The 13672-nt window shown below is 36.1% G+C and overlaps 1 protein-coding gene across 4 annotated transcripts in view; it reads left to right on the top strand.

Annotated features, from left to right (window-relative positions):
* ZDHHC14 (zinc finger DHHC-type palmitoyltransferase 14) overlaps positions 1 to 13672 on the top strand; it is a 93868-nt gene that overhangs the window by 75690 nt on the left and 4506 nt on the right. For all 4 annotated transcript variants that reach the window (XM_054279397.1, XM_054279395.1, XM_054279396.1 and 1 more), the window contains exons 5-8: positions 878 to 926; positions 4358 to 4460; positions 6171 to 6280; positions 8707 to 8809. In XM_054279397.1, coding sequence (XP_054135372.1) covers positions 878 to 926; positions 4358 to 4460; positions 6171 to 6280; positions 8707 to 8809 — 365 coding nt within the window. The remainder of the gene's footprint in view (positions 1 to 877; positions 927 to 4357; positions 4461 to 6170; positions 6281 to 8706; positions 8810 to 13672) is intronic.

Raw genomic sequence — 13672 nt, 5'->3', positions numbered from 1 at the left:
AGTAAACAGTAAAACTGACCAGATAGGTCTAGAGAATTATTCATATATTTCTTTATTCTTGTCAAGACAAGATTCTTCTCTCCGTACAGATCTTCAGATTAATTTAGCTAAGTGGAAAATTTTTGCTCTGGGGAAAACTTTCAGCCTGATGCATTTAAATCATTTATGTTATACAGTAAAGTTCAAACTGTGTGCTGGTAGCTATGTCACATTAAGCCAGTTTCTACAACAAATTCACTTGTTGCAATTGTGAAATCACTCTAATTGATTAATATCTCATGGTTGTGGAACCCAAGTGCTTTTTTACTTTGCATGCTTCTACATTTCTAGTTGATGGGCTCATGCTTCTTTTGAGCTGTTTTCAGCTACTAGATTGTCTTTTATTTGCCCAGAGGCAATAGTAACCTATTAGAAAAATCTTCTGTGTAGGTGCAGTAGGAGCAGAATTATAAATAAGAGAGCTTTGCTTCCAAAGCAAAGAATGGAAAGCTGGGAATCTGAGTTTATAGAATAAATTTTCTAAGGCCAAAAGTTACTTTGAAAAACGGTATTTCAAAACAAAACAGGCGGTTATAATTCTTGTTTCCATATTAGGTCTGAAAAGAACAAGGGTAATCGGAAGTCTTGTTCATGGGAAAGTATGTGTACATCAATTTAGTATGACTGAGAAAATATTCTGCCGATGCTAAACCTGAAAAGTTGCTCGAGGGCTTTTTTGATGTTGTTGCTGCTGAGCAACATATTCTCAGATTCATATTAGTAAATCTATTCTATGATTATTCAGTTATCTTAAAATGTTAATTATTTTAACTATAGTAAAAACTGCCCATAGTCCAGTTTCTTACTTGGCTGGTAATTCTGGGTTCTATTTCTACAGGTTCTCAACAAACAGGGTTCCTCAATGCTCTGAAGGACAGTCCTGCAAGATATCCTTTCACTGAAACATATTGTAGATTTTGTTGCAAAATAACATCTGAGATAGTTTTGCTTGTTTTCTTGCCATTGTTGAATGTGTGCTTTTAAACTTTATCAGTTAATGATTTCATCACTTCCTACACAATAGGATTTCTTGCCTCATGTTGGAGGTAGGAAAGAGACTATAGCCTGGGGTGGTTTTTATTCTTCATGTTTTGCAGAGCAGTGCTCTTGACAAAGATCTGTAGTTTCCATGTTCATTAAATGTGCTTCATATTTTGTGGTGGAATTCATAAATACATTTTGCACTATACACATGCTATGGTTTCACTAAAAATATTCAAGAATTGTTCTGCTTTTACAACTGAAGGTATCCAAAATGGCTGATTATTTTCGGGATAGAAAATGTAGATTTTGGAACAGAAACAGCATGCTTGCCTTGAAGAACTAAGTTTCTGAAACTGTTCTTTATGTTTTTAGAGAAGTCATTTTCAAATAGCAACTTGCATTAAGTTGCATAGCAGTGTGTAAATTGCATACACAGGGACTACAATTGTTGTTCAGGCTGGAAAAGACAAGGCTCTGGGGAGATTTCATTGTGGTCTGTCAGTATATAAAGAAGTCTCATAAGAAAAACAGAGAGACTTCTTAGCAGAGCCTGTAGTGACAGAACAAGGCTTTAAGCTGAAAGAGAGCAAGTGTAGATGGCCATAACAAAGTTTCTGCAATGGGAGTGGTGAGATATGTGAACAGGTTACCCAGAGGTTTGGCTGATGCCCCATCTCTGGAAATGTTCAGGCTGGGTGGGGCTCTGAGCAACCTGGTCTAGTGGAAGATGTCCCTACCCATGGCAGAGGGGTTGGAACTATATTACCTTTAAGGTCCCTTCCAACCCAAGCCATTCTGTGGTTCTATTCCGTAAATGCTCCATGCACTTTTTATCACTTCATGGGAGCCTTCTGTATATTTTCTGCTCAGTGAGATTGCAGCCAGAAAGCAGCTAACATAATGAAAAAATGGGAAACTGATGAAACCACTGGTTAGTTTCTCTACAAACAGTAAGCTTCCCATTTCTTATGTATGTGTTTTGAATGATTGCTGTCTGATTAAACAGGGAAGACACTATAAAGACACTCTCACAAAGACACTATAAAAAGTATTCTTTCCCATTTTTCCATTGGGCCTCACACAGTTTGCTTTTCCACACAAAGGTAGGAAGAAAAAAATTGTTGTTCATAGTTGTGCACCTCTTTCTAGGATTTTTCCCAAGTGTCATATTCTGCAGATACATTTTTTGTGTGCTTGTCCTCATCAGGTAGAATCACTGAGCTGTAATCTCCCTTTTTAAACACAGTTATGTTCAGAATTTTTTTGCGCAAATAATTTTAGAAAGCACAAACAAACAGTCCTGAATAGAACAACAGTAGCTTCCAATTAAAACAACTACAATCAATTTTTACAAAAGATAATTCTTTAAAACTATTTTCAAACTGAGAATAGCTTTCAGTTTTCTTTAAATCAAAAGAGAATGGCCTATGCATTTGAGAATTTTTGTACAGGAACAATAGCCTGGAATTCATAATTTTTTTCCGGAGATGTGCTGCTTTAAAAGGCTTAGTAGCACATCTTGCAGAAATGCCTGGCTTGATAGTGATATGTTGGACAATTTAAAAGCTTGGTTACAGTTAACAGCAGTAAAAAATTAAATTGTCCAAATGGGAATGCTACTTTGGAGCCAGTCGATTCAGGCACAGAGAACGTGGCCATTTAAATCTTGCTAACAACCCTGTGTGAGATACTAAGGGAAAATTATACTGTATGATGCCAGTAGGATACTATACCATAATAGACTACAAGGCTGTAATTTGTTGAGAAAACATTGCTTTTTTGTGTTTGTTTTACAGTTAATGGACTTACATTGAATTAGTGGATTCTGGTTAATTTGATGTGAACTACCCCTGCTGTTCTTGAGTTGGTTTTGGGGAACTGAAAAGTGTTCCCTTTCTATGGGGAACTGAAAGAGGTCTTGAACTGAAAGGAATTCCCTTTTTTTTCCCCCAGCACAAATTATGACATGGAGGGAAGAACACACTTTTCAGTATCTTTTTGAGTGTAATTGTGATGAGGAACATCCTGTTGGTGATATGTTCAGGTTGCAGGGAGCTGTTTTCCCTCTAAGGTTCTTCTTTTCTGACCTGGTGAATCTTTCTCCTGGTGTGTAGATTGTACCTTACAGTGCTCATCTGCAGCCTTCTTTACTATTTCTACTCTTTCAAAGCCCAGTCTGTGTTGTGCATGATGTTTTGGGCGGTTTCCTTCTTTTACACGTTTTGGAATCCCCTGCCAAGTGTTTGTTTCCTTACCCATGATCCCTCGTACTCGTTGCTTTAGCTGTGGCTGTTGCAGAGTCAGAGTTCCTGCCTTGTGTTGGTTTGCCATCACACAGCCTGAGGAGGAAATGAGAGGCAGAGCAGTGAACCTGCTGCTCAGCACTGCACTTTGGTCATCCTGCTGCTTTTGGAGCAGATCTTCTCAGAATGCAAATGGCTCTTTTCTGCCTTTAAACCACTCTGATTGAAGTAGGTCCTAGGGAAGATTGTACAGACTCTTGAGGTATCTCCTAGTAAATTAGGGGTGAGCAGCTGTGCAGTACAAAATCTCTTCACTTTTAACTAATGTTAGGATTTTTTTATTGCAAGTATTTATGTCCATCCATGCCATTTCCAAGCGATGTCTCTGTGTAATGGTCAGGAGCTGTCATATTTTTCTTCTATTGGTAGGTTCACTAATAAGGATATATTTTCTGTGTTCTAAGGCTATGTCCTTGTTCTGGAAAATTTTGAGTTGACGTTGTCTTGGAAACTGACTTCACTAAAGGTTGATTTGGTTAATATACAGATTATTTTTATCCTATTCTTCTCTCATCATTTTGTTCCTAGTGATGAATTATATGTATTTTTCTGGGAACCCAAGCTTTTTTTCTGTCGAATCATGCTCCCTTAAAAAAAAAAATCCCAAAAATATTGAAGCATTATAGAAAACAGCATTCTCAAAGTAGATGTATTCTGAGTTCATGGCTGTTTTGTGTAAGTAAATAAAAGTTGTAGAAGAAAGCCTTCTACAGAAAGTTTGGAAAGTTCCTCTTTATGCTTGATTCTATAAAGTTTAGAAGCAACTGTATTGTCTTAGTTTTGAGCTAATGACTCTGGACATTGCACCTCACAGCAGCAGCCTGCTGGTGGGACACACACTGCTCACTGTGTCTGGCAGGGGTGGTGCTGTGTCTGGCCTAGGCAGATGACCAGAGTTTCTTTTTTGCTGACCTCTTTGAAGTACTCCAGAGATCTCCAAGGACTTGTGGGCTACCCTGTATTTTGTGATTTTAACTACTTGTTATTGGTTTTTTTTCCCATTTGTGTATATTTCCTTGACTTCTAATTACTGTGCTGGAAGCTGTGGTATGTTTTTTCTCAGTATGGTCCATTGTTGGCCTCTCAGGTTTTCATACGTATTTGATCAGCTCCAATCAAACAACAAATGAAGATGTAAGTTTGTAGTATATTTCTAAATATGTATTTCTAAATAGTAATGAGGAGGTTTTTCTCAAGTCAGGCATGTCTGCATCATTTTGTGAATACCTCAGTAGGAAAGAGAAAGAATTAATGTAGTCCTGCTTGATTCAAAAGATCAGATAAAATCTTTTTGACATAAAACCTTTATGTTGTGGTTTGAAGATGCGGTCATTATATACATACTATGTCCATTATGGTTTATGCATGGGGGATCTCTGTCTTGAAATAGGAAAATACAGGAGGGAGGAGACAAGCAAGTATATTTTATACAGTAGGAGATTAGTAAGTACTTTTCAGTATCTCCTTTTCGCTGGGAGTTGTAAATAGTCTTTAACATAAAAATTGCTTACTGTGAAACTTGAAAAATGTGTTGAATTCTCTAAACAAAAATTTCATCCTTTATTTTATCTTACTTCTGAAACTTTTTTTGCCATTCTGAGGTCCAAAACCTCTGGCGAGGAGTGTATAATCAATTTAAAGATCAACTTTCTCATTTCTACAGCTGTCTATTTTGCATATAGGATTCCTTTTTTTTGCTGTTGAATTATGTTTAACTGTGTTTGGAGTCTTCATGTGTCCTTCCCTAACTAAAAGGAAAAATGTTTAATGAATGAAAGGAGTACATAAAATTAGCTAGGGAGCTAATGGAAATTTAATAAGTGATCTAACAAAGCACTGCAAGCTTTAAGTTATTTTATTGTAATTTCCTATTGTACCTTTTTCATAGGTATCTGGTAGATATAAAAGTAGCATCTTTAGAATTGTAAAATATGTTTTGTTATTAAGGTCACAGTTAAAAGTATAAGTTTTACAGTAAAATCAATCAACCAGAAAAACACTTCCCAGGCAGGGTCAAAATGAACTGTGCCTCAGCATCAAGTATCAGAACAAGTAGCCTGACTTGGAAGAAATCTACATTGTTAATAAGACAAATGAGATACCCAGTTATTCCTCAGTCATTAGGTTTACTCAAGGTTGTCTTTCTAGATGGACTTAGTGTACTTCCACCCTCTTCCCTCAAATAAATCTCTTCTGGATTGTTGAAAGATAGACTTTCAGGGAACTGCAGCAGTGGAACATGTCTGAATATCAAGTAAACTGTTCAGTAATTTAATTTAAAACATAAATTCCCAATTGAATACAGCAAGACATTTTACTCAGGCTCTCATGTATCTCACAAACAGAAAAGAAAACTAGCTAAGGGAAAATGTAATAGGCAATAAAAGGTAGCAATTGCTGCATTTGCTTTATGATATTTTAGAACCTTTTGTGAACTTCAGGGATGATAATGTTGTGTCATATTGCACAGCTTGCAAACTTACCCAAGAGTATGGAAAAGAAGTGCTCAATTGCTGGCTTTAATCATATTTTGCAATTGAGCCTCTTCTGTAAAACATGCTATAATATTTGTAAAATTGAACTTGGATCATTATGTTTAGATGCTGAAATTCCTGTTTTGAGTATATTGATCTCATGAGATTGTGGGTTGTCTGCATCTATGGAGCTAAAGCATGTGCTCATGAGGTCCAGCCTTCATAACAACCCAGAACTCTTAAATTGTTTGCAAAGTGTCATTTTGGATTTTCTGTGGTCTCTTCTGCAAGTAGCATGTGCAACCTTAATTTCTCATAGCCATTTTCTGTATTGTATTACATGTAATGCATATTGTTCATATCTCTTCAGATTAAAGGATCATGGTCAAATAAAAGAGGTAAAGAAAACTATAATCCCTACAGTTATGGCAACATCTTTACTAATTGCTGTGCTGCTCTCTGTGGGCCCCTCTCTCCAAGGTAAGACTATCAAAAGTATTGTTAGCATAAATGAAGCCATGTGATTATTAATGAAAAAAATATTCTTTTTGATTATTTGATTTTATTCAGCAAAATTGAGGTTTTGGATCAGTGTCCGTTAGAAGCTTTAAGTTTTTCTTCAGCGGTAAAGAGATAAGTTGGTAAATTGCTTTTAAACTGAGTTAGTGATCAAATCTTGTAAAATTACATCTGAAATTGAAATAAACTTGTTTGTTATTTGAACTTTCACCCTGCAGTTAATAACTTTGAGCAATAAAAAATTTCTAGTAGTTAGCTGTTGCTTGAAGGTCAATGTGGAAGTTTATGAAACTTTTTCATTCCTAAAAAGTGTGACATGAGTTGGGGAGACTTGAGGAACCTTAAATCTACAACTAGCTTGATAATTGTTGATTTTTGTCTCTTAACTCTGAAGTATTGTTTTTAGATGGACAGTGGTTTTTTTTATTTAGTACTGTTAACATATATACATTAAACTGATTTTGGTGGTCTTACACCAAAGCAATTCCAAAGAACATGTAATGGGTAATGGTTTGCTGAATACATTTTCACCTCTGGAAGTCTGAAATATTTATATATTTGAGGTTGGAGATGTTTTTTCATCTTGAAGAAAATGTAGTACAGAGCTGAGACTAGAGGAATAAAACTGGCAGCCAGAAAAACTTAATTCTTTTCTTATTCCAGTGCTCAGTGATTAGGCAGTTCATGTACTACATACACAGTTGAGGCCCAGTTTCACTGTAGAGAGGGGCAGAAAAACTTACAGATAAATCTGTGGCCTGCTCCTTGGTTAGTATGTTTTTCTTTGCCTGGAATTGTGAAGTTATTAATCTGAACAAGAAGAAAGAAATTAAATGACTTTATAGTCCAGAGTCTCAGGTGTTTAATTGGAGTGAGGTTTCTGGCTTTGCTGTCAGGAATGTCAGAGACAGTTCTTCTATGAGCAGTCAGAGTGTAACAGGGGAGACTGACATAATTTCCTAAAGGGGAAACAACAGAATAGCGATTTCCACTTACAGGGTTACCCCTGGTGAGAGTGAATAGCTTTGTCTCTGTTTCCTGCCTATATGGATGTTGCCTGAAGCCAACCTTTTAATTCTGAAATTTTGCTTTTGATAAAAGTATGTGACATAAAAGCTCAATGCCACACTTCAAATTCTTCTGACTCCAGATGGAAATCTTTATTAAAACTACATCTTTTTTCTCAGTATATGAAATAGTATATTAGGCTGATAAAAGTAGCAACACAATTGGACCAGACTGGCAGTGGCTCCTGTGTTTTAGCAGAGTTTGTGCATTTTTTCCTAAATTCCATGTAGCAACATTACTTATTTAGACATTGACATGTATATATAGAGGTTCTGCGGGGAGGTATTTTGTGACCACAGGGAAAAATTTACTGACTGTAATATGTAAATTATAAGCTTGCTTCTTTTACTTTTAATCTCAGCTATGTCCCAAGTCACTAAATATTAGGTTTTTTCCTTAAATTCTGGAAAAGTGGCTTACCAGTAATTTCAGCTCAAAATTCAAAACGTTCAAGTGCCTTGAGCATGGAATGCAGATGAGGAAAGGATCTGTAAATAATCAAAACTTGCCTCACTTATGTTAAAGATCATTTATCATTTTTAAACCTATGCTAGCAAATTCAGAATGTATTTTACATGTCCTCAACAGTTACCTTCAAATCTTTATTTGATCCCTGGCTGTCAGCATAGGTCTAACCAGTATTCTGGTGCAACAAATTATATAACTTCTTTAGGCATCTTTAACTAGGTTGGATTATTTCATTCTATGTATTTGGTTATATCTTACAATTTGGGTTTTTTTTTGCTCACATTTAATAATTTCTCCACATAGTATATTCTTAGAAATAAGAAATTTGGTAAGCACAGTGGAACACTGTAAGCAGTGTTAAGTGGCTGTCATGAAACACCTGGCAAGTTAAGTTGTCTGTCAAAAAGATTAACTTTTCTTCATTCCTAAATTTTGTGATTAAGTAGTTTCAATTTAGATGTGGAAGCTGGTAAACAAAAAAAAAGAACCTTAAAGAGATAAAAGAGATACTGAATCAAAGCATCCTAAGTGAGTTTTGTCATTTGTTTTTTCACCTGTGGTTTAAAATTCTTTGGTTTTGTGGCATCTGCTGGTAAGCTTCTAAGTATATGTGATAAAAACCAAAAAAGTAGCGATGCTTATATGACAGGCAGTATCGCAAAGAACAAGTACCTTACTGATGAGTAGAAAACGAAGTCCAGTACTTCATTTGACTAAAACGGGACATTAGAAGGTATTGGTGAGGTATTAAGGTCTGTTGTATGATAGGAAGTTTTTATTTTTATTGAGAGGACATAGTTAATGATCAGCAAAGTCTCTAATACTTTTCCTTTATTGTGATTATTCTGTAGCTTAATTGACAGAAGAGGATTTATACAGCCAGATACGCCGCAATTAGCAGGACCATCAAATGGCATTACCATGTACGGGGCCACACAATCTCAGAGCAACATGGTAGGAATCATCCCATAGTGTTGTTCATCAGGATTCCTGTGAATGTTTTTCTTCTCCACTTTCATGTGAACTAATCAAGTAATAACTAACTGGATACAGCTGACACACTGGGTGGAATGAGTTGTTTAATAACAGTAAAGAAAAAGAAACAAAGTCCAAGGCTCTTTTTAATGTACATTTCACACAGTGTAATAGTTACTGCTCATGGATTCTAAAAAAAAAGAGTCTTTTCTACGCTGTTGGTTTATTGAATATACTGGCATTTTGACTTTTGCTGTTGACACCTACTGTGTTTTGAACTGGAATATTCAAGTATCGTGGACTTACTGTGGTTTGTCATTTTCCAGCTAATTGCTATTTTGTGTGCCACTTTCTTCATACTCTATTTCCTTCTTTGCTTGTGCACTGCGGTTTTGCATAGACTAATGTATTTTAAAAAGCAAAGATGAACAAAGACAAGTTTCTAGGGGAGAAATATTTTGAAGAAAGAGCAGGAGGACACTGAACCTGAACAAAAAATGGCAACTGAATTGTTACAACAAAAGTTTTTTTAAACATCTTTGAAGCTGTGCCATTAGTATTTGCTTTGGTTTTTTGCTGGTAGCATTGGCTATCATAATGGAAGATAGGATTTCCAGTGCCAAGAAGAAGAGAATAATTGGAAAGAGATCTTTTTCTGAAGGCAACCATCTTGCATATGTGCCTATTTGTGAATTGTTGTCCACATATCTTCACAATATGTGGATTCTAATACTTTGACAAAGAAGTCATGAGTTACGGATACCCTCCCTCTGCCAAAAACGAGGAAGCCACGAGGCCTTCTGACATAGTTCAGCCTTTCTTTTGAACAAAAGAAAAGATGCACTCTTCCCAGACAGATTAGTTTTAGTATCACTGATAAACTCCTATAAAAATTTTGCTGTAGTTCCTAAGCTGATTTTACTTAATGTTTCGAGAATTAAATAGATTTGTTAGTCTCCTTAATAAGAAAATGTATTAGAGGCATGGTATTAAGTCTGAATCTTCTGAGGTACAGTTGAGCAGAACAAGGTAATGCTCTATGTAAATTTTACTCAAAATTTACTCTGAAGAGAGAAAAGGGAGTTAAAAAACCCGAAAAGATAAAGCAAACATTAGAAATGGGCTGAGGTCTTTCAGGAATTACCCAAACATTCTGATGCTGTCAAGGCTTCTTATTTGTGAGGATCATAAACCCACAATGTGTTCATGGCATCAAATTGTCTTTATCATTGCAAGAATTTAGATACTGTATCATTATTCCTAGGTATTAATGAGAAAATCTTTGCCAATTTGGTAGAAAATTGACTAAGTTTGTCTCTAGAAATGGAGAAATCTGTTATGGTATTACTTTAAGTCAAACAGGTAGCTGTTACAATTTTAGAGTGCATTACTCCTAATTACACAAATTCTTCAAAAATTTCTTCTTAAATCCTAGAATGAGCTGGGAAATGAGCTTGTATCCACGTGAGCTGGGAAAAGCCTGCATTCTTTAACAGTTATCAGAGTTGCTTGGAAATGTGCAGATTTCACTCCTGAAAATGACCTCTAGAAAAGCTTGGAAAATGTAATATGTCTTGTTTGGTTTGAAGGAATATTTTGGAAGATTGTAATGCCATTTTTCTCAAGGCATCTTTTCTCCTGGTCTGTATCCAAGACCAATTGATTTCTAAGGACTGCTGGCTATCAACATTTAAATTTCTCCGTTGAGTTTTGTTCTAAACTGTTAGAGACCAGCTTAGTTTACCTATGTCTCTAACACTGTTTTCCCTTCTCTGTTGAAGGGGATATGTCTGGTATTGGAACTGGTATTATTATGATTTCAGATAAAGACAGACAAAGTGAAATTCCTTGACTTAAAGGAGTATGTGTAGATCATAGCTGTAGACCATAATACTTTTCCAATCACAGAAGTTTGGCCGTTTATACATTATCAGAGATATTTATACTACTTTAGCAAGCTTAATGCTTTTTGATTACAAGAAGTAAATTAGGAGAAGTATGAAGTGTGTTTCAGAACACCTTTGTGGTGTGTCTCTCTTGATTTTATTGCAGAATGTATTATATCAGGTCTTCATGTCTAGATGTTACCCTGCTTATTCCACAGTGTGCTAAAATATCTCTCCTCATCATTGATAAAAAATAAAGATTTAAATCAGCATATTCTCTCTCACTTGTCTTCTCTTATTCCTTCTCTCTTTCATTTCCCTTTCTTCCCTTGAATCTTTTACAGAATCAGCTAGGTTCAAAAAGACCTTTGAAATTGAGTCCAGCCTGTGACCGAACACCACCTGGTCAACTAGACCATGGCACTCAGTGCCACATCCAGGCTTTTCTTAAACACCTCCAGGGGTGGTGACTCCACCACCTCTCTGGGCAGCCCATTCCAATGTGTAATCACTCCATCTGTGAAGAACTCGTTCCAGATGTCCAACCTAAACCTTCCCTGGTGCAGCTTAAGACAATACTCTCTTGTCCTGTCAGTAGTTGCCTGGGAGAAGAGCCCAACTCTCACCTGGCTAAAACCTCCTTTCAGGGAGTTGTAGAGAGCAGTGAGGTCTCCTCTGAGCTTCATCTTCAGACTAAACAACCCCACCTCCCTCAGCAGCTCCTTATAGGAGTCAGTGACTAGTGACTTTCTAAATAGAATTCTTATGTTTCACCCAGTGAGTCTCCTGTCTCTCATTAAGTCCCTGTCCTTGCTTGGTATAATACTCTCTTTTCATTAATTTTAATGAATCTTTTAGCATAGCCTCATTTTTTCAGTTAAGTTCAAAATAAATATCAGGCTAAGTGTAAAGATGCCAGACGCTGGTTTTCAGCACAATACATTATCTCTGATTCAGGATACCATTTGTGGGGCACTCTATCTGTATTTAACAGCTTTTGGGGTAATTTTGCCACTGATACTTTGAATATTTAGTACAGGATCTACCCTACTCGTGGTAGCAGCCCAGTTTGTCACAATCTCAGGAAATCAGAGTTGTAGCTCTAATCAGTGCTTGATAGACCCATACTGTGATTTTGGTTTTTTTCAAGATCTTCATAGAAGAGGTTTTTCTCATGTTCTCTCTGTAGTATATACCTTGTTTTACTAAAAGCTGAATCTATTTACTTCCATGAAGGAAGCACATACAATTATTTTCCTGGTGCATTCCCAGTGTTTTTAATTTCTTTTTCAATATAATTTGAAATTAGTCTGGTACGTTCATTAGCCAGCTTCTTAATATCCTTATCCACATAAAAAGCATGGTCACTTGGAACTCATAATCTGTAGTACTGGTAATTTCCAAAGTATTTCCCTATTGCATTTTATTGCTGATTATTTTTCTCTGCTCGTCATCAGTTTGATTACCCAAGTATTTTTCTAATTCTTAAGAATTTTTTTTTTAATGAAGCACAGTATCTCACCTATTATGAAATAATAATTTTCTCTGCAATTTATTCTTTCTCTTTTATTTAAAATCTTATTTTCTTTGCATTCTGAAAAAAGTTCTTATTTACGCATAAAATGAATTACCACTCCTTGGGTCTGGACCACTGTAGTACTTAATTTTATCTTAAAGCTGGAGTTGATTCTTGGGGTTTGATATAGGTTATTTTATTCTTTAGTGATCCATTAGGGGGAAACACAGAATATGTCTCACTTCATGAACGTTTTTTGAGGAATTAGTTTGGTTTATATTTACTATGATATCTCTAGGAAATCTCTAATTGCTTGTAAAGCAGTAGACTTTGCTTTGGATTCCTAGGCATTTCTTCTTCAGTATGTAGGTAGTTCTGTGTGTACCAAATTCTCTTGTTTCTAATTCTCCATTTCCTTTCCTGGATGCAAATTATTTAAAGTGTTTTCTTACACTTATGTATATGTACTGCTGAAAATTGTAGGAACTGTAGTGCATGCACAACATTTATTACCAATGATAAGTGCAGGAAAGTTCTCTCCCACATGTTCACTTAAGTATTTCTGCTACTGATCTGGAAATAGATCCAGCTGACTCAGGGAGCATTAACTCTGACCATCCTTTGCTTTTCATTTTCTGCATTATTAGGAATAAGTATTTCTATCATGACAAAAACAGAATTGGCAAGGACCACAACCCCATTTTTCTGGGAGTTTTGCAAATGTGTTTCCTATGTATTTACTGATGTACTTCCCAGATGCCCAAAACAAAACTCAGGGCTTTTACCGAGTCAACATTACTACAGTCAAGGTTGATAGAGGTTTTTCCTTAATGCATTTTACTTCACACGTAAAATGGGTTACAGGCACATGCAAGTAAATCAGTTTCAGCATTTGCTTTGGGTTGAGGTATGTTTTAGGAGCAATTCTTTTGATAGTGCATGTTTAGTGCATTTTTCTGAACTAGATTTATTTCAGAAGATATGCCCCTGGAATACACCCAAGTTGCTCTAAGCATTCTCAGACTTTGAGTCCATAAGAACAAATAGTCTCCAATCTGAAGTAAAGTCTCTGGGCCAAGTGTTGCTCCCCTTTTGGCTTCAGAAGTGTGTCAGAAGTGTTTCCCTTAATAGATCTACTCATCATGAGTGTATACTCATTGACTACTACTGTACTGCTTGATAGTAGAGCCATTGAGTTGTTGAGGCTTGTGGCTCAGCTGTTGCACAGTATCCACAACACATTAATTTTGATTGTGAAATCCTACACCTGCTGGGAACACTTACACAGCTCTATCCCTCCACTCTTTACCATTTGTTGTGTACAGAATTTGGTATTTCAGCATTCTTCCTGTAACTTCATACCACTGTCAGCCTCCTCTGAACTCCATGTTGTTTGTATTTTATTCAGAGTTTGTGAGACTACTCAACCTGCTTTTTTCC

The sequence above is a fragment of the Melozone crissalis genome, unplaced genomic scaffold, assembly GCF_028551555.1.
Source record: "Melozone crissalis strain CALT ecotype California unplaced genomic scaffold, PUWL_Pcris_2 ptg000027l_1, whole genome shotgun sequence".
NCBI classification, from domain to species: Eukaryota; Metazoa; Chordata; class Aves; order Passeriformes; family Passerellidae; genus Melozone; species Melozone crissalis.
This window is presented reverse-complemented; position numbering and strand designations above follow the sequence as displayed.